This window comes from Halictus rubicundus, chromosome 1, assembly GCF_050948215.1.
Source record: "Halictus rubicundus isolate RS-2024b chromosome 1, iyHalRubi1_principal, whole genome shotgun sequence".
Taxonomy (NCBI): domain Eukaryota; kingdom Metazoa; phylum Arthropoda; class Insecta; order Hymenoptera; family Halictidae; genus Halictus; species Halictus rubicundus.
This window is the reverse complement of record NC_135149.1, coordinates 19,356,670-19,378,505: the sequence shown is the minus strand read 5'-3', so window position 1 is coordinate 19,378,505 and position 21,836 is coordinate 19,356,670. Positions and strand designations below refer to the sequence as shown.

At 37.8% G+C, this 21,836-nt stretch overlaps 2 protein-coding genes across 2 annotated transcripts; one reads left to right on the top strand and one right to left on the bottom strand.

Moving 5' to 3' along the window:
- Positions 1–1,134: 1,134 nt before the first annotated feature.
- On the top strand, positions 1,135–16,072 carry Sans (SAM_USH1G_HARP domain-containing protein Sans). The gene is made up of 7 exons (XM_076792324.1): positions 1,135–1,428; positions 3,715–3,858; positions 7,003–7,275; positions 8,034–8,307; positions 8,684–8,992; positions 10,047–10,248; positions 10,356–16,072. The coding sequence occupies exons 1-7, from the start codon at positions 1,406–1,408 to the stop codon at positions 10,625–10,627; spliced, it is 1,497 nt and encodes a 498-aa protein (XP_076648439.1). The 5' UTR covers positions 1,135–1,405; the 3' UTR covers positions 10,628–16,072.
- LOC143356546 (HUWE1-associated protein modifying stress responses) lies at positions 14,855–21,003 on the bottom strand. The gene is made up of 5 exons (XM_076792339.1): positions 20,295–21,003; positions 19,950–20,021; positions 18,439–18,610; positions 17,326–17,471; positions 14,855–17,100 (listed from the first exon to the last, which is right to left on the bottom strand). The coding sequence occupies exons 1-5, from the start codon at positions 20,665–20,667 to the stop codon at positions 16,958–16,960; spliced, it is 906 nt and encodes a 301-aa protein (XP_076648454.1). The 5' UTR covers positions 20,668–21,003; the 3' UTR covers positions 14,855–16,957.
- Between the last annotated feature and the right edge of the window lie 833 nt (positions 21,004–21,836).

The window sequence follows — 21,836 nt, the reverse complement described above, 5'->3', positions numbered from 1 at the left end:
CCGAATCAATCCACATTTCTGTTAAACGGTAATACAATTAAAAATCAGTTACTCGTAATAACATCGTCGATTTCTCTGAATTTAACTCAACTTAAGAAATGTATGTGACCGATTTACGATAAACAGCAAAAGAACATTGTAAACACACTGGATCATGCTAAACTCGAACGACTTCAGTCACAACGAAACCATCATCGAAACTTGAAAAGATCATTACGCAGAATAGAAAAATTCGTTGCTCGTAAGTTCCGCTCGAGATACGATTTTAGAAAGTAGTCAAACTCCGTCGATGTTCCGCAAACAGGTACCATTTTTACTGGACTACCTTGCCGGTAGTGTAGATACAAGTAGCATACCTGTGCACCAAACTACTGAACGCCAGGTGGCGAACAGTGTGTGCAATAACGTAACCGAACATTGCAGAGGGATCCCGACCCGACTGTAATTTCGGCAACCCAAATAGTTAAATGTAAAATTAGGGGATCCTCAAACTTGACTCCAACCGGCTGCAACTTCGGGTACCCAAACATTGCAAACTTTCGAGATCCCGACCCAATCCGACCCGACTACAATTCCGGGTACCCGAAAACTTGAAATGCAAAGTTAGATCGCAATCATGCGAATTCAAATGATTGAGACCCTCAAACTTGACTCCACCCGGCTGTAGTATTCGATATCCCGACTCGATCCGACCCGACAACAATTCCGGGTACCCGAAAAGTTGAAATGCAAAGTTAGATTGCAGTCATGCGAATACAAGTTATTGGAACCCTCGATCTTGACTCCACCCGTCTGTAGTTTTGGGTATCCCGACATTGCAAACTTTTGGGGTCCCGACCCGACCTGATCTGACTACAATTTCGGGTACGTGAACATTGCAATCTTTCGGGATCCCGACCTGAACCAAGGGTCAGGTACCCCTAGTAAACGTGAAGATAACGCAGAGAAAATCGATGTTTCATCTGGTCGCAGTAGAGAGGTTCCTGAACGAGACCTGGTCGGTAGTGTAGAGGCAGGTAGCATACCTGTGCACCGGAATACCGAACGCCAGGTGGCGGATAGTATACATACGGGGCGACCGGTGCAGGTGAGAGACGGCGGGAACGGGTGAACGAGCGAGAGAGGACTTATGGAACTGTTGGTCTAGAGGAGGACAAGCCTGGCGAGGGGCAAGAGAACATCGTCCGAGAGCCTTCGCCCGTTTAAACAGTGCACCGCTGGACGCCATACTCAGCACGCGCAGTACCTTTAGTCCGGTGCGAGCATGCTCAGTCTCTGAATCCTCGTGTTTTGGCCCCGAAGAGTAGCATCCACGTGAGCAGTGACCAGGACACCGGAGGCCCGGTCGCAGGGATGTTTCACGATCGGTAGCCAAGGGACACCGGGAAAGCGGCAGGTCGCAGATATGACGTCCGAACGGTTTCACAAGTGAGTTTCCCTTTGCGAGCTATACTTCGCGCATACCGTCGCGCGAGTTTTCGTGTTTTTGTTTCCCTGGCATCGGTACGCGCTCACACCAGAATATTTATTATGTCCCCGGGGATCCAGGAACCAGAGAAATGTCGCAGGGCTAGCTTTTTGTCGCCCGCGCTGGAATGAAAAAAAGGACTGACATGCCTGGTTAACCATGAGAACGGAGCGTCGCGCTTTGAAATCTTGATCCGTGGTTAGCGTAGAATTCGATAGGATGTCGAACAAGAGAAACATGCGATATTCGAGAATCCGGTTGCTCTTGCAGTTTTCACGAAATCGCTGCAGGAAGCGACCAGCTGCAGAATTTTGATCGCCCGATGATGTAATCGGTTTCTCATATTGTTGATGTACCTTAGGAATTTATTTATCTCAGATGGAACACCTCGTCCGAAGTTGATTGCGATAATTTATGGTAAATATGAAAGAGCAATCCGGAAAAATTTTGACATACCCAGTTACCTAGAACCGAGAAATAATCGCGGGCTATCTTGTCGTTGTATGTATTATACATCAACGGCGCGTGTGCGGAATTTATGCATGAGAACACCTTTGCTTTTATTTGATTCAGCACGAAGATTTATCACCCATCCCACTTCTACTAGCACCGAGCGTATGTGGGGCATCACTGAATACCACCTTCGGCGGAGAAAAAGTTAATTCGTTTAATTAGTAGGTACACGATACACCGATCGAATAAGAATACGCGATAAAGTACAGTTTCAAGTAGAATCATGTATGAGACAGGAGATTAAGAAAATTAAAATACCTGTTTGACTTTCACGCGCGTGCCGATCGGTACGTAATCGAAAGAAATTTGTTTATTTATCGTTCTAACTCTGAACAAGTAAATTCTAACTCATAAAGCGTCACTTTAGAGAAAACGACCCGTGTTACCTGTCTTTATGTAATATTATGCGAATACTGCATAATTGATAAATATACGGATATGTGAGTATGAATTTTTTTCTGGTCATTGCTCACAGAACCTGTACCCTCAATCGTCTTGATACTGTTAGTATAATGAGATAGTACTTTATTAATGTGAAGTATTATAAAAGTAGAGGTACAATAGCATTTTTCCCGTAAAAGGTTCAGTATATTTTTAATCGTAGATTGAATGCTATTAAACCATTATAACAAACAGAATTATGCATGGTCACGTGGATAAACAAATACTTATATAGTTGCTCGAATATTTCAAATTATTGTGAAATTTTCGGACACAATATGAACAGCAAAGTGAAATCTTCAGAAATATTGAATATGTCTGACACGCGAAATTAGCAGTTTATAACCGGCGAATAATAAATACACTGTGTCAATAAAAATATCCAACTGCAAATCTTGAGACCACATTTTTATAAATACCGAAGGTGTTACTATAAACAGTGAAGGTGTTGCTTGCACTTTCATTGGAGATCATTCAGTACCTGGATCGCAAAAATGTCAAGAGTCGTTCGCGCTAAATGATTTGTAACAAGGAGAAAATTATCATGCGATGAGCTCGTTAAACTTTTACGTTATACTTTCCCTAACTTGTTCGCTCTCTTTTCTCGTTTTCAGTCGCTTGTTGTTGTGTTACCTTTGTTCGATAAGAATGCATACAGCATAAAACGATTATTAAGAAGTAATAATTGACGTAGTTACCGCGGATACGCTAAACAATTTTCGCACGACTATTTGCGCAATTACATAAAGCCTTCATTTCACGAGCTATTGTTATCTTTGAAACGCGAATGTAAAATTTGTCGACTTTATACTTCTGTGTGAAACTTAATGAGAATCTCTTGATTAGTATTGGATGTCCACTATGAGAAAGTTTAGATTTCCAACTTTATGCCTCTGTGTAAAGCTCAATCGAAATCTCCTCCTCTTAATTAGTGGCGGACACCTTTTCTGGGAAAATTTAGATTTTTAATTCTTTTTCTCTTCATTAGCATTGGATGTCCACTGTGAGAAAGTTTAGATTTTCAACTGCTTCTGTATGAAGCTCGGTAAAAATTTCTTTCTCTTAATTAGTATTGGATGAAGGCCTATGTAAGAACGTTTAGATTTTTAATTATGAAAATATTGAACTTATATTACCTTGCACATTATTTAGGAAAGTATACCTTGCTGTATGTGTATGTACTCGCGTATTAAATAATAAATGTGAAGAATGCCTGATAAAATCTGAAGCTTCGTTTAGTAAATCCTGGTATATAATCACCGATAATGTAAAAATAATCGTTTTCTCTGCAGAGCTGCACGCGACGACGCCTTGGACATCTTAAAAGAAGCTACGAAAAAGGATTGTAACGCACGAGATGACGGAGGAATGACCCCCACATTATGGGCAGCCTTTGAAGGTCATATAGATGTGCTGAGACTGCTCGTCGCCAAAGGGTATGCTCACGAAGCTATTTAATTATAAACAGGTTCGAGATATACATATTTCGTTGCACAGAATTCTTCTGGTATTTTATTGCTTGTATTTCGTGAATTATTTCCGCGTACTGTCCTTCCTGTTAAGCAGTACGATTTTTATGCACATACCCTACCATGACTCGTGTCATCAAATTTTTTCTTTAACCCGGCAATTCGAACTTAGGTTGCGTGCAACCTATTGAAAACTATTGTATACATATACAACAAGAACAGGATTGATTACCTCAGTTAACAGCACATTTCAATTTCCAGTTAATATTCTATATTCTCCGTGTCTAAAGAAATCCCGTGTAAATGAAAAATATACAGTCAAACCTGTTTTTGTGCAGTAGATAGGGACCGCATAAAAGAAACCACACAAAAAAAAATATTCAGAAACTTCATAAATAGCTATAACAAATAATTTTTTACAACATATTAAAGAAAATTTTTTATACGGTGCAGAGGGATCATATAATAAATCCAATAAATAATTAAATTACACTTGGAAACATTTTTAAAAAATTTAATCTCTCATTTTAAACATGGAGAAATTTTCAAAATGCACATAATTCAATACTACTCGTTGTTGTCCAAAACGCCCATCTTCTTGTGATGAAAACAATAGAAGGGTGTTATAATGCCAACACCGTTGACATTCATATACCGCATTAAAACAAATCGCATAGAAAAGGACCGCACAAAAACAGGTTTGACTGTATTGATGAATAGAAAAACGTGCCCAGCCCTAAAAAACCAGCTATAAAAAAGTATACGAAAATCATTGAACAAATCAGTATTTAATTTTAATACAATATTTTTAGTTGGAAACTCTGAAAATACATCAAATACATACATGAATATTTAAAAAAATAGTATACTGATAAATCAGGAATATGAAAATGCCTAAATACACACACGCACACAGTTACCAGTACCGTTCAAAAAATTCATAATTGTATTAAAAATAAACAGAACTGAATTCACACAGAAGCTAGACACCGTTCGAACCGCGCCAAATAAAAATGTACCGTAACAAATTCGAATTGCGATTAGTTTCCTAAAGCGTGTTATTAAGCCGTATCAAAAGAGGATTACTTTTAAAAATTCGAACGAACTTGTAAAAAATAGTACCGAGCGTCTGCAGGTGCATACATATTTATAGAAAGTTGCATGAACGATATAATAGCCAATTCCGATTGAATTTAATGCGTTCATTTAAAAACAGCAATTTTTTACGGAAAGTTTGAATCGTTTCCTCTGTACCCCTGCGTAACCTTGAAAACCACCATACAAATTAAGTGCGAGGTCGTCATGACTACTGAACACGACGATTCGAACAATGCCGCGGTACCGAGTGACATCCATGAAACGCCGAAAGAGTTGCATCCGACAGTGGAAACGATGATTATTTTTAAATGTGAAAGATTGTTCATAATTCGTTGCGCTCGGCCATTATTTGACCCCCCCCCCCCCCCCCCCACCAATGGCGCGCGGCTGGCAGTGCTATACGCGCGGAGAGTTTCATGTTTTACGATAACAGATGCGCGAAAACCGGAAACGAAGGTTATAATCTGACATCTATCGACCCCAACGAGCGGAAATTGCGGCCAAGTGAGCACCGATGAGAAACAATCGAATACGAACGCAACAAAACCGAGCCAGGGGGACGGAACGGAAGGGTGCCGGGGAATTGCTGTTCAGACGGTCACGTTTAATTCACTCTAAAGTATCGATACTCTGCGACAGAGCTCGATAAATATTATATGTAGAAATAAACTATTTCCGAATTATTTTTCCTTTACAATTAGAGAAATTATCAAAATGATTTTATGAGTAATTTGGTCGACTAAACTTCCTTGTTTGAGCGCATGAATTTATTCTTGTTATAGGCACAAGAAGAAATTCTCTATTCATATTTCGCCGAGTTCCTCTACAAATCAGAAACATTTTAAAAACAGAGTTTTTCGAGCTAGTTTGTTAGTTTAAGTTTATTATTGGTTCGTACGCGATCTTCGGACAATTCTGTGTGACACAAGTACATGAAACCAGCAACGCGACTTTCGAGTTAGTTCGTTAGTTTATTGCTATTATTGGTTACGTCGGACAATTACGTGTGTAATAAGTATATAAAGTTAGCATCGTATCGAGTCACTGATTTATTTGTTAGTGCTCGAAATGCATGAAATAGTCGAATGTATGTACGTCTTGAGTAACAGCTTACATGATCACCGATGGTCTGTAAAGAACGATATAAAAGCTGAAAGACCGCACGTGCCCTATTGTGCACAAGATCAGATGTCGTTCAGTTGGCTTCAGTGTGGTCAACATGCAATGGAAACTTGATACAAGGCCTCCTATCCTTCCGGAACTTTGTTCCGCTCGTATGACAGGATGCGGTGCTGGAGGAACCATTCGTTCCCTGCATTTTCAACATAAATTTACTTTCAAGAGAAATAGTCATTTTATCCGCAAGATTGACTGAATCAACAATTCTTTATCTAAGACAATATAAAAATGAAATTGTAAAATTATACGATAATACACATGAAAATGGTCACAAATATTGACCATTTATCCACTGCCTACTTTCATCGTTAAAATGTTTTGTTAGATGTAGCATACCTCCTTCATAAAATATTACAGCAATAGAAAGTCATGAGCTCTCTAAATAGTATACTATGTTTGATGATTTTAAATAACAACGTGTATATGGGTGATTAATCACTTTTCAAGTTTTCTTCCTTCTTTTCTGGCAAAACGCTCGACTAACACTTGAATTTTTTCACTCAAAATAAATTTTAAAAAATTATTTTATTTATTAAATTAAATAAATTATTAATCAATTAATTATTCCAATAATTAAACTCATTTATTATGCTTATTCCCATTGAATGAGAAACAAATTGTAGGAAGTTTTAAAAAAGAGTGTACACTATTTCATCCATTTTCTCTATTTTTTCTTTTGTATTGTTAATCGATTAAGCAAATGAGAGGCTCGTGACAGCGTTGGCAAACGTAAGCTAATATGTAGATACAGTTACGCTAAAACGTGAACGCCCGCGCGAAACGGGAAACTACGAAGGGTGCGCCTAATTTATTTTTCAACGGTTCTCTTCGTAGGGGTGACCCCGACAAAACCGATTATTTCGGAAACACGGCCCTTCACCTAGCAGCGGCGAGAGGCCATGAATACTGCGTCAAGTTCCTCGTGAAGTTCGGTTGTAACATTTGGTCACTAGACATCGATAGACATTCTGCCAGAGACTTGGCTGCCATAAACGGGAGGGAGATGATCCTACAATTTCTAGATCTGGCGCAGGCTGATCAGGAACTGAATAATCGTAAGAAAAGCCGGATACTCCGCGAGAAGGCTGAGAAAGATGCTGAGAAAAGGTATTTCTGAATGTGGAATGTTGAAACTATGTGACGAAGAAAAGTATAAACTAGCATTAACTGAATGCATAATTAAAATAATTGTGCAGCAACTAATATCACATCTCATTCAAAAAGTATGTAACAGGATTTGTAATATTGAAATTTCATAGGATAATAGTAATTAACTGGAGGTAATATAATAAAATTTTAATGGGGATATGAACACTTATTTGATAATTGTGCACATTAAGAAAATGCATTATACATACGCGTTTTGTGGTCACTAAGCTATTAAAATACGTCCTTGCATTTTTCTAATTACATTATTTGGAAATCTTCATTAGGAAAAAATAAGTTTCTTTTTAACTACTCGCCTTGGCTTTGTTTTCCTCTCTTGTTTACAATAATTGTAAAATTCGTGAAATCTCATCTGCTTCATTCGTAATGTGAATATCTTTTACCCCATTATCATAACCCGTATAACCATTATACGTGATATTATTTGAGAAAAATTTGTTTTCAGTATTGCATATATAACTGATCACGCGATTTATCATTTGAGTAATTGTTCTGCTAATCAAGGTTCTATAAAAAATAAAATATGACTTCAGTAATATGACTTCAGTAGTATGTTTTCAGTAATTCTAGAACACGATATCAAACTGTCTATTAAACATATATTATTTATAAATTGAACTACGTTTATAATTCCAATTGTAAAGTAAATTGAATCACTCACACTCGAAACAATTTACAATTAAGGAATTTTTGCACAGGTTAAAAGAATATATAAAGAGGCAAAAAATGGCGGAAATTAGGGCCGAAAAGGAACAGAAGAAGTTATCGAAGGACCGAACGAAATTGGATTTAGCTACAGTGAACGAAACTGGTATTCTACCTTACAAATCCAGTATATTGACCTTCAAAGGTCGCGTGAAGCCTTCACCAACGTTCAGCGACATCGTCGGCACTACAGCCAAGAAACATGGCAGCGCAGTGTGCAGAAAAGCTTTAGCAAGAAAGGCTGTCGACGATTTTAAAGTTGTAGAGGTAGCATTCATGAAATTACACTTTCTCGAAAAACGTTGTTCATTGATCAGGGCAAGTTGATTCAAAATGCTTAATAGCGTTTCATTATTTTAATAAAAATAAAGATTTTCTACATTTTTTACAAGAAATAGAATAAAATTTCTTTTTGTCTTGTATAATTCGAGTAGATCGAAAGAAATATTATTAATTAAGTATTTTTGTCGGTGTTTCTCATTTTGAAAGGAGGAATATAATCGTTTATCTCTGCATCATATTGATTTCGATCATCGTGTCAAGCTGATACTAAAAAATATGTTATATTGGGAAAATGCGGGACAGACGAGGGTTATTAAAGCGATTACTTTTATTGTATAATAGAAATATATTATATTTTCAGATTGAGGTAAACGGGAAAAAGTCAATTCGTAGTCTCACCGGTCTCAGAAGGGATTCCGAAGTAATGTACGTAGGAACTTATGAAACGCAGACCCAGCAAATGGGAAGGAGAGGAAAAATCTCGGATGTTTGGGGTACGTTGAGTAAAGCGCAAAGCACTCCTGATCTTTTAGGCGACCGTGCGTTTGACGAGGACGTAGATCAAGAGGATGGAGAAGAAATAAATGGCATCAGGGACACGGCCTTCCTGCAGGAACCTGCGAGCATTTTCAATCGACCCGGTTTTGGATCGGTGGCATTTAGAAGACCAGTAAGTTCATATGCATTGTGCACACGCCAAAAATTCCCCGTACAATCGCTGTGTCGAAAAAAAAGCTTCATACCTGCACTGATGATAAAACTTAGCAGTACAATCATTGTTCTAGCAAACTCATTTGAACTGTGGCCCGGTAAATTTTCAATTTCAAAAGTGCTTTCTCCTATAACGTTCACTCCAATTTTACAAAATCTCGTTAACGCTTTGTCTAATTAATCTGGAACGCGAAGGAAGACTTACAACGTGTAGAAAATATCTTTTTCGTCTAACAATTTGTTAAAATATAAAATATCTTATTTCGCGAGTTCCTGGTTTACGTAACAGGTCGAGCCGAAATAAAAGAAGGTACACAATGAAATCGTATGACGGAAGAATAGTGATGAAACTCGCGCAATGCAATAACCTTGATTACTGTTACATTCTAATAACTTGATTCATTCGATTCTGCTGACGCAAACAGTGTGTTTTTGAAGATGGCTCGCCGGAACGTATTGTAAACGGTTTAACGAAACCGTTCTTAAAACAGTTATGTGTATTCTACATTCGTTTGTAATTATTCGAGCGCCGCTTAATACAGTTGAAAAACTAACTGGTCGCTGAAGACTGTTAAATATATGCGATACACTGTGCATACCTACTAATCCATTCATGTAGCATCAGCAAATCATTATTATTAATGGTGTAACAATGAAAATTTACGATCACCGTGATTCAGACTTGAAGGAACAATTTTGATCGCGTCCAATCTTCTTCAAGCTGTACCGTCGCAACGTGCATAGCTACAGGCTACCTGTTCCGCGCTGTCATCACTCATGGCACTAATTACTTCGTAGAAATCGTTGTAATCTGATGAAACTGATGCCTAGGCTGTTTCTTCTCGCGTAAAAGATGACAAAGTTATTAAACGATCATTTTAATCGAAGAAAATAAACTGTTGTCGGTGGAATTCATAGAGCGTGTCACGGCTCGTCTCTTGCGCTAATGTCTCTCGGAACGATTCAGCATTAACGAGAAGCACGATACACACGGTAGCCTTCTTAATTCTTAGATAACGACCACCTTCGAGAACATACCTGTCACGCAAATGGATCCGCATCAACAAAACGGTAACTCCTGCCTGAATGGTTCCGTAAACGGATCAATAAATGGCCACAGAGCCGGCTCTAATGGGCATAACGAGGAAATCAGCATAGGAAGCGCGGGCAGCCTGGCTCGCAGGCAAAGCATGTGGGACGACGATTTACTTTCAGGTGCAACTACATTTCTATTGTACAATAATTCATCTACTTGCGTAACTGTACGACCGCGGTTTTTATTTGTATTCTAAATCTAAATGATAATACCGTCGCGATTGCAGAAGAAGAGGAAGAGGAAGAGGAGGACGAAGAAGAAACCGACGAGGAATGGACACCGTTGCAGAGATTCTTAGTTGCCAATAATCTGTCGTCCACCCATCCGGTTTTAGAGTCGGAACAAATCGATTTAGAGGCGTTGATGTTGCTCACCGAAGCTGACATCGCAGCCCTCAAACTGCCACTTGGACCTAAAAGGAAACTGATGAACGCGATAGCGAACCGGAAGAAGGCATTAAACGCTCCCGAGAATGTCATCAAAGACAGCAGACTGTAAATTTCTTTTATACCGAGAACGCTATTTCTAAAAGTACTTTTCATCTTGCCCAATAAGTTCTCCAGTGCCTAATATAACACCATGATAGTATGTTTCCATATAAAAATATATTGTACATATAAGTATTAAAGTGCTACACGAGTATTCGCACTAGCGTTGCGGTAATAGTTTGTGCGAAAAATAATGGAATTTCCGAAAGGCGAAAATTCATTGGCTATCAGTGATTATGGAGCGTAATTTGCCATGTGGTTTTCGAGTTGTTAAACCTCCGTATGCTATGCCGGAGTCATACGTGACCCATCGCGGTGGGGATAAGCTCGAGCGACCATCAATATGTACAATTTCATTCTGATATAAGACGATGCTTTTTATTTCGAAATAAGAAACTCGCTATCTCTTCTTCTTCTTCTTCTTCTTCATCCGTAATACGACGAAAGCCGGTCCCGAGCCATCGTCTTATATCGGAAGAAAGCTATAGTGAAATATCGGTGTGGGTCAAAAATGACTCCGGCATAGGCCTAGAATTCGTAGGAGTCCAATGGTTAAACAAATCAATCCGTACCGAAAAACTCGAATCGTCGCCATACAAATTGCGGCAAACAGAAAGCACGTTGAAGTATTAACTAATAACCAGACTAATGCGTAAATCCACGATTAGCCTTACCCCTTGAACTACTTATGGTGCCTTAAGTTAGTAGAACGTTGACTTGCGCTAATCTCACGAATGTAAATGAAAATGTAAATGCTAACAAACATACTATACCTCTAGATAATCGGTGGAGTAAAGAAACAAAATTCGTCTTCGTTCGTCGATTACGTAAGCGGAAAAGTTTTTATAGAAATTGTACAAATCGAATGCGAAATAAATAAAAATCGTGTAAATACGTTGACATATAACGTCACTGCGTTTTCATTTCGGTCGTTGCGAATGGCGTACGCGCGTGAAGTAAGACAATAACGTCCGAGTAATGTTTTCTTCGTAATTTTATTTGTAAATGATTATCTTACAAACAAGAGACGCAAAAATATAGAAGCTCCTTATGTTCGCAAAAAAATAACAGCACCATTTCTCGCTCTCACCGCGAACATAAACATGTTTGTGTCATATCACGGCTCTTTTGTGTACGTGCAATTATTATAGTACGACAGTACGTTTTGTTGTTTTGGGAGACAAGGGTACGTCATGTTGCGATTAATGTGCATCAGAATAAAAAAAGGGAACAGCTCGTAGAAAAATTTTCTCGGCGCCACGTATCTTTTGTGAACACGTACACACGCACGACGTTTCCTACGCACCTGTATGACCAGCGTACGAACTACACTTTCACTGTGAAAAAGATATGATACAGAAGTGATTTCCTTGCGATCCCTAAGGCTGCACGATTAATCGATTAATCCGTAATAAATTACAGGGATCGTGCGATCGCATCCCGGCGATCGTCCGATCCCGATTCACTCTAAACAACTATCAATTCTCGTTAATATAAAAACGGATTAGATTCATCGTCGTCGTTTACAATTAATCGATCAATTTCGAAGCCCTATAAACTACCGGTTTGTTTGTTTTCCTTTTTTTCGTCTATTTCTATACGAATTACAGAACAGTCGGTTTTATTATTTTCGGTAATGGCAACTTCATCATTGGAAACTTCTTTTGGCAGCGAGTACAAGTTACACGCATCTCTTCAGAAAAAAAGACGGAAGTCATTGATATTAAACAAAAAAATAACAATTATTTCTTTAATGTAACATCTAAAAGTCCCTTATTGAACATGCTACTCGTACACTTTCCTACATCAACTTATATAATCTCAAGAGAAAAGAACGACTCGCCTTAAAAACGAACAATTACTTGTACGCAGAACTTCTGTTTTGTTTTTTTCTTTTTTCTTTTCTTTTCATTAATAAATAGAGCAAAGTTCTTTTTTGTCCTTTTCCGTTTCGTTTTGTTTAAACTAAAGCGTCCGTGATTTTTGTTTTCAACCGAGCACAACGATCGGGTCGCTGTGTTCACAAGTCGACGGAGAAAATAGTTCGTTTCGGCACGAGGCACAGCACAGATTATAATTAATAAGATTAACGTTTCCCACGAGAAAGGGAAAGCTCTCTCTCTTTCTTTCTTCCTCTCTCTCTCTCTCTCTCTCACTCTCTCTCTCTCTCTCTCTCTGTACATCTAGGAAAAAATGTTTTGTTGTCCTCCGAGTGTCGTCTAATGTGTACGTTTTAGTCTTGTATTATGCAACATGGGAAAATGCCGATTACAGCGGCGAGAATCTCGCGTGAACAATTCGAGCCGATTGCAAACGAGAATATCGCCAGTTCAATTCTGTGAACCGCCCGGTCCTCTCCTTCGAACAGCGAACGAAACAGTTTCTGAATAAGAGAACTCGCGTCTATCCACCGACGGAAACAAAAAAACAAAAACGACAGTGTCTGTACAAAATAACTCGATGTTTCATCATCAAGTATGCTTTTTCTTCCTTATCGATAAAATATTGCTAAATATGGCATCTTCAGTGTGTCACTTTCTCCTATGTATTGTTTTGGTTAGAGTTACCTTTGTACGAAAAACATTTTTTTTTTCACCGAAAAGCAATCATCCACAGGACAGTGACGGTGTAGAGTACTATATTCCATTTTTTTTTTCTTTTTTTCTTTCTATACTCAAGTTTCTGAGGAGACTTGACGGAAGTCCGAGAACGTATTATTGAAAAGAACCTGAAAATAAGCTGCACGGCTAAATTTTACACGTACAAAGATACTCCTCACGGTATTTGTTAATTTACAATTCGTTGGAATGGAACTTTCAAAAACATGACCCTTCGTTACCTAAACTGGTCAGGAAAGTAGAGTCAAGTAGAGTCCTTGGAGTTTTATTAACTGCCGATTATACGATAAATATTATTAAAGCTATCGCATAGTTGTCAATATTAATAATGATAATAATATTATCAGTACCCCTAAGTCTATTATTCATCGTTATCGTTATGAATATACGCTATATTTACAAGTGAACAACAACTTTTTTCCTTTTGCTCGTCTCCGGAACGGTGCTCAAACAACGTTGAGAAAAGAAAACCAAACAACAAAAAAAACGAGACCGCTTCTGAATGACTTTCGAAAAACGCGCGTGGAGAGGAAGTTCGGGACCTGTGTAGAATAGGAAAATCGATTGTTCCGTCCTTAATTAAATAAATTGTACCAGCAATATCTTATATCCACGTAATAAAACGATCCCGAAGTTCCTTGCGATCGACGCCCTTCAAAATTCAGATAGACGCTGTTTATGGGGATGCGACGTCTAAAAACAGCATACATTTACAATGATCTTAAAAAGAGAGTTACTAAATCGCGCTCCGATACAAGTCTTTGAACATAACGCTTTTTCTTATGAAATATGCATGTATATTTATACGCATACGATGTCAAGTATGCGCGCCTGCATATACAAATAGACATGCATGCATACGTAACAAAGAGCTGTCGTGTCTCGCCAACAATGGCCACGCCGAAGACGTAAAGCTCGCGTATCGATTAGGTCCATGTTAGCAGTCGTGGAAAAGTAGATCCCTTTGCATTGCACGGTCTCTCTGCGTGGACCTTGTCCCGAGACACGGTTTAACAGATGCAGCCCTTTGCCCATAACATAAAGAACGATCCACAGCTAGTACAACCGGAAGAAGAATGATTCCATCCGAAAAAGATAAGTCGCAATTAGAATACAAATTTATTTCAAATTTTCGACTTATGTTACACCTACCGAATCACCTTATATCAATTACACAACCTCCATTGAAAGGAGTGTCGCCGATATGAGATTTTTATATTTGATGAAAAATGTTGGTCTATATTTTCTAATGTTTTTCATATATAGAATCAACCTCTTTCTCGGTTATACCACTGATTACTGGACACCCTGTATATGTCATAAGAAATAAATCAACTCTAAAATACCACGAAGTTCTTCATGGCTACCAAATTGACATCGGATACCGAGATTGGAAGAAACTACTCACACGGGTTCCTTCCCACCGATCCGTTAATTCCATCCATCGCTCCTTGTTTGATATAAGCATTGCTTATTCTAACTCGCTTAAGATTTATAACTACACGAAAACTATTTAAGAATTTACCAGTTACACAATTATGAGCACCCGCGACACATGGAAAATGTAAGACATCACTCTTCTTTTTTTTTCTCTCACACACTCACTCACTCACTCACTCTCTCTCTCTCTCTCTCTCTCTCTCTCTCTCTCTCTCTCTCTCTCTCTCTCTCTCTCTCTCTCTCTCTCTTGTTTAATGTCCTCGTCAAATCTCGCGCTTCCAAGCTCGACTTCACATATTAATTAAAAACTTTGGCGTGAATGTCATGACGTGGAAAAAGAAAACAGTGCAGTGAACAAAACATCTTTCTCGATTCCTTCCGAGGAATCGTACACGAATACATGTAAAGCAGATATAAAATTACAAACGAAGGAGTACAGAGAGAATTAAATATATTATCCAAAAGACAGCTTTTTTTATATAGTTACTCTACATATAGAGGTCGTACAACAGAAAATTTCTCTTCCACGGTTGAAGAATAGAATTTACAAAACTACATAAATCAAACGGTTTATCAACGGACTTTTTTTTTGCTTCTTTTTCATGAATGTGTTCCTATTATTCGTTTTTAATCCTATCTGTGGTTTTTCATCGTTCCCTTTTATTGCCAACAAAATCCGTATAAAATGATCTTTTTTTTATTATTGATATTAGCCTCGAAATATCAATCACCTATGATCACATTATAATCATAACAATATTACAATCAGAGGGCTAAGCAATCCTTTGGATTATTAAAGAATATTATACAAACATCTCCCTGTTCCCAGTTTCATTAATGATGCAATCATACAATGTTACATTATCGTTTCATCCTTTGTCGAAAATTCTTTGTGAACATGGTACAGTACACAGCGGATCAGTAAATTTAATCAAATGTTAGCTGCTAAATTTAATATACACATTAATTGTGTGTACAACAAGTTGATTGCAGCTATAAAAATTTCATAATTTTAGTACAGCGAATTTTAGTACACTCGTAAGGAGGCAGTATGAACTGTAATCGTGATAATTTAATCACTTTGTTGTTTCTTTTTTTTTTTTTTTTGTTACAACGATGTAAGGCGTCCATTTGTCGTAATTTCATGGGAAACTGTCAAGATCTCTGTGAAACCCTTCTTTCATTTCCGATCGAGCTGGAATTCCTGGTACAATAACTTTTTCCAACATCTTCATGAATATTATTTTTACATTCAATCACTAAGCAAATACTTACACAATAAAACATATGATTGTAGAAAACCACCATTTCTTTTTTTAAGAAAACCTATATCACTATATCACTGGCAAATATTTACGATGTTTGCAAAAAAAAAAAAATAAAAAAAAATATAAAAACTTTTACCACTAATTTCCTTCGTTTTCTATTTTCTTTTCCAACAAAATACATTATAATACTGTATAATATTCTACAAAAAAAAATAACATACAGAGAAACAGTTTCTTCGTTTCCAAACAGAAACAAAAGAAGAAATCCACAAGTAAACGCTTCGCTACTTCGTTGTGCTATTACGTTTTAGTGACAATTTAATTGACACAATTAACGCTTAGCGTTCAAAATTTTCACATCTTTAATCGCTTGCATTTTGAAAACGCGAGTTTTACGCCGTACCATTTTGTAAGATTGTTTTAGATATCCCCACCTCTCATCAATACAAAAGATTTTGATTAAAACACCAGAATTACAATTCGCACGATCCTCTTTGTTCAGCTTACAAATCAGTAACTTAAGAGATCATGTATACAGATTTCTGGTACGCAAAACAATGACATTCACTCCTTATGGGCACTTCGAATGATATTTTGAAATACGTTACTATTATCTCGTTGCTTATATAAATAAATAAATAATTCCAAAATAAGATTCTACCACGTACAGTAATGATTTTCATGTGTCCCAACTTTAAACATACTCGTGCTACGATATCCCCAAACAATGATACAGTAATTTTTTTGTGTTAGAATGACTGCTCCATAATCAAACAATTCGCCTCTTATTGCGCCTTTGTGACACTTCGTCGGCGGTTGAAGAGAAGCTCGACAAGAGATATTCAAAATATACGAATACGTTTTACATGGCAATGGAAATCACTGCCATCTTCCTGAAATGATTATGTTTAATCGGGAACTATGTAGGGGAAGATGAACCGTTAATAATTAATTGATCAATTGATTAATTAATGGGGAACAAGGGAGTGAGGTTACTTTACACATCGCGCGCTGTTACATGAAACGCGAACGTTTGTGCGTGGGAGATCCCATATCCACATCGTGCGAAGCAGGCCGTTTGTGATGTCGAGCAAATTCGCTACTAATAAATGCCGATAATTCGGCTTGCCTTCCGGTACGCCTAGACATTGGTGAACCTATCCAATTATCAAAATATCTCAATTAGTTCGCGACCAAATTGTACGGCACAAGTTATTAGAAATGAAAAAGTTCAAGTGTGCCCTAAAATGATTTTACGTCACTACAAATTAATAGTTACGCAAAGTGTAAGAGTACATTTGCGGTTAATGTCGGCAATTTAATTTAGCACTAATAAAAATTCAATTGTTTGTTATTGATTCGCTGTGATAAGTAATTCTTACCAGATAATGCAATTGCTTCCCTAAATGTGTGTAATTCAGGATCTGGATCATTTCCAACTGTTGATGTTGGCGCGACAACCATACTTGGTGTTGAACTTTGCGAGGGAGGCGAACCACACACCATCATTCTTGGTTTTGGAGAACTCCTGGAAGTTACGATATACTTCAGTTTATAATATATTTGTGTAGTTGAAAGTATATAGTCGTGTTATACGTGCGTTCCGTGTCATTAAGACAAACCTGACAAACGGAATTGTTGCATTAATGTCTAAAAAACAAAAGACATTTAAATTTTACATACAGTGAATTACACGAAAAGAACTGTGATTTCTTTTTACAAACGACTAGACTTTCCAAAAACGTCCATGCTCTGAATTGGTTGAAATTTTCGAAATAAGTTCTTTTCCGACTAAAATGATGATTGCGACAAGGATTTCTGACAACTTGAATTTTTTTACCAATTTAATGTCATTCTCTACCTTACCGGCACAATGTAGTATAATGGGCAAACTTTTTGTAATAAATAATCACTGTGCGTAGGCATCCTTCATATTACGTAGAATACCCCTCCCCAAACCCCCTCCCCGACAACTGAACTAACCCAAACATATTCTGATCTCTCTTTCTTCAAAAATGACAGAAGCATAATAGAAGAATAATGTCCCTCAAGAGACAGAAATTACAATGACAGAAGTTACAAACTTCGATTAGGTAGAAAGATTTCATTAATCTGCAGAACCTACTCACTTTCTTTCACCTTGTAACGCCATAAAAGCTCACACATGTGGTCAATATGGATATTTTTCCTAATCAATATGTCTTATAAGTTTAGAGCCACCTCCAAATCTGCCTAGAGTATTCCCTCGATTACAATTGTGTTGGAAACAGGGAGTGACACTCAAATGGTAAACAAATATTTTTTAAATCACCAAAAATCCTTCTTGTATTCATAGGTTTTTTTCAGTCGAAAAAAACCTATATCCAACATTTTATCCAATTCGGACTATGGACATGAGTTTTCGGAAGTACAGCCTTACAAACATCTGACATTACTTTAAGCAAAAGCTATGCACATCTTCATTTAGGTTGTAAATAACTCGATGAAATATTTACCTATGAGAATGTGGTCGAGGAGGAGGTGGTTTCCCAGCAAGATATGCTAAAAGGTCTTCCTTACGGATCATACGCCTTTTTTTTCTAGCCCAATTCATTATTTCTTTACTACGTTTTTGTCGACCCATTTCTACACCTAGCTCACTGCATCGACGCATGCTGTCCACAGAATCTGTTGAAATATTCATTACATTTAGGATCAAAATAATAAGCAACTATACGAATAACATAAACATTAAAACATTACTGGTTTCTATTGTAAAAATGACTGTAATGGTGGAAAAAACGTAACTATTCTTTCATATACCCCTGTTGTACTTTGTACATATAAATATATAGGCATTGAAACATAAATAGAAGCAAACAAAATTAACCAAATATACTATTACATTTAAAATACATAAAACATGTCTAGCTGCATAAAATCAACAATTATTTTATGCAAGATAATTGTTAAGGCCTAGTTCAGACATGGCAGAAACCGTGCGGTGCTTATTTACATTAACATTTTCACATTCTTTTTAACCTATCCTCACGGTCCAGCAATCCGTCCTTCAAACCGCATGGTTTCTACCGTGTATGAACTAGGTCTAACACGTTGACTGCCGCGTGAATTTTGTATACTTCACACAAGTCCCACCTATTTCATTCGTCCAAACGACCAGAGTTATTAATAATTATTATTAGTTACTTGACAATGAAGTTTGAATCTTACACTACACTTTAATTCATTTCAGAACAAATAAATTGATACTCAGTACAACTAATTGTATGAGAAACATATTCAAATAAATCAATGGCACCAGTTACCAGTGATGACTGTAGCAGTCAACTTGTTAATGTAATATTTATTTATTATCAAAAGCTGCAGCAATTGAAATAATATTCAGTTCTGGTACCAGAATACACTTTTACCCACAAACTAAGCAATGGTATAAAAATACATGCTAAAAGAAACACGCCATAACCAGTGAGTTCAGAGGTAGCAGTGATTGATAAACAATTTCGTCTGGTTTATCTATCTCAGAGATTAAGTCTACATGCGAAATAATAATGTATAATCATAGAAAAACCGCCAAGGGTTTATTTCCCTTTTCTATAAATATTCGTAACAGCCTTAAAAGTTCGCATCAATTAACAGCTGACCTTCAGCATTGGTCAGCTGTGCAAAGCATTCTGACGCACACCTATATGCAGACACATCATCGGTGTATGCGAGTGAGTGACGGCTGCACAAAAAGATGACCGAATAGCGGGGGTGAGGCAGAAGAGGAAGGGGAAAAGCGACGGAGAAAGGACAATATTGAAAAGAGGGAGAAAGAAGCAGGCATACATATACGGGGGGAGAGAGAGAAAGAGAGAAAGAGAGAGGGGAGAGAGAGAGAGAGAGAGAGAGAGAAAGAGAGAGAGAGAGGGCGATAGACAAACGCATCCAGCACGCGAGAAAGAAAGAAAATGAAGGTTTATCTTGCTCGCATTGTTGACAAGATAGACCAAAGAAGTGCACGCACCTTTGTACAACGACGTGACGGTACCTGCGGCAGTCTGGAAGGGTAACCATAGAGAGACACCCTGCGTACGATCTGTAAAAGAGCAAAGCCGAAAGGAGCTGGTTACACGATCAGATCGATATGCATATATGCGGCGAAAAAAGGAAATCGAAGCAAACGAGAAGCGAGAACAGTGGCATATCGTCTCATACGTCGCACAAAATGGATGTCACGCAAAATGGTAACCACACAAGGCGAGGTACGAGACGTCTCGCTCCCCATGGTCCTCGAGGCTCGTCTTCTAGACGAGACAAGGGAGAACGGACACGAATGATTGGCCAGTGTTTATCGTGGATGTTAGCTCGCCTTTGTACAGCTGGGCGATGGCCGACGCCGTCGTCTGAAAACTTGTCCACATCTGTTGGGAATACAGTTCTTTTTCGTTGTGCAGCTGAGTTTCGTAATCCGGCTCTGCCTCCAACGCCTCGACGCATTGTTGTTCCCAGTTGCTGTACCAAAGATCCATTATAGGATCATCTTCACTCCGATCCTCGCTCATGGCTCGTCGTCCTCGAGACTCCCGTTCTGCGATCACGCCTCGCCCACCACACGCACTCGCGGCGACACCGAAATCGCGTAACCCTAAACCCCGACGTATCTTCGCGTTCCTCGTTTTCGTCTTGCTTCGCCCCCTTTCTCGCTCGTCTGCTTCACGTAACGCGAACACGATAGTTCGCATGCACGCTAACCAAGTCAGGTCGCAGCCATTACGATGTGCCTCGTTCGAGGATCGCACGAGTCTTACGCGCACCGAAACACGAAATACGAATTGCTGCCAGGTACGAAGAACGAACTAACCCAACGATACATAATCCCTTCTCACACCCCGATCTTGACTGCGAACCACGCACTGATCCCTGGGAATCACTACTGCACTCTGTTCACCGAAATGCAGCAAACTGAATGCGCAGCTCCCTGCTCAACTTGAGCAGCCGATAGAGAAGAGTCCCCGATTATCTCACTCTCTCGCGTTTAGCTCTGTTCACTCCGTAAACATCGGGGTTGCACACTGTTTCGTCAATTTATTTAATATCTCCTCAAGTTTCATTCGAAATATTTTTTTCCTAATTTTGTTACATATAATAATAAAACTACAATAGCCTAATGTATCGTGCTTATATATATACATATACAAATACCTATGATTCTACTATATAAATGAGTAAATGCGTTGTGAATCACAGCATACTGATTATGTGAAGTATATTCTGCGTATGAATAAACAAGTATAATGTATTCATCAAAAACATACAACCAGGATTGGACATTGAATATTTAACATTTTTATTTTATCGATTAATCAACGGTTACACAATATTACAAAGAATCAATCGTTATTTTTTTTTTTTTTAATTTATTTATTTATACAGGTCGCATCAACAACTAGGTCATTAGCGACCACAGATATTATATCATAATGTTACATTATTATATCTTTGTACTTAACATATATGTCACTTATAAGTATATATACTCAGTATACTGAGGAGAACAAATTTTGTACTTGTTATATGTATACAATATTACAATGTGTGAAAAATTGTTGTGTATTTAAATATTTATTCCACAATAAAGAGAATTTAAATATATAATTATTAATCTAATTCACGATTAAATAACTAATTTAATTATTTATTCAATTAATGATTGAATACCTATACTTTATATTAGTGAATTGTTGCAGTTGTATTGCAGTTACATATAGTTAAATTAAAAATTGAATCCTTCAACTGCAATTGATAATCAAATACCTCAGCTGCAATTATTGCATTTATTTGGTACACTCCGCATACGAGAATCGTTTTCTCATTACCGATCACAATTCACGATCATTGGTCGCCGTTGATC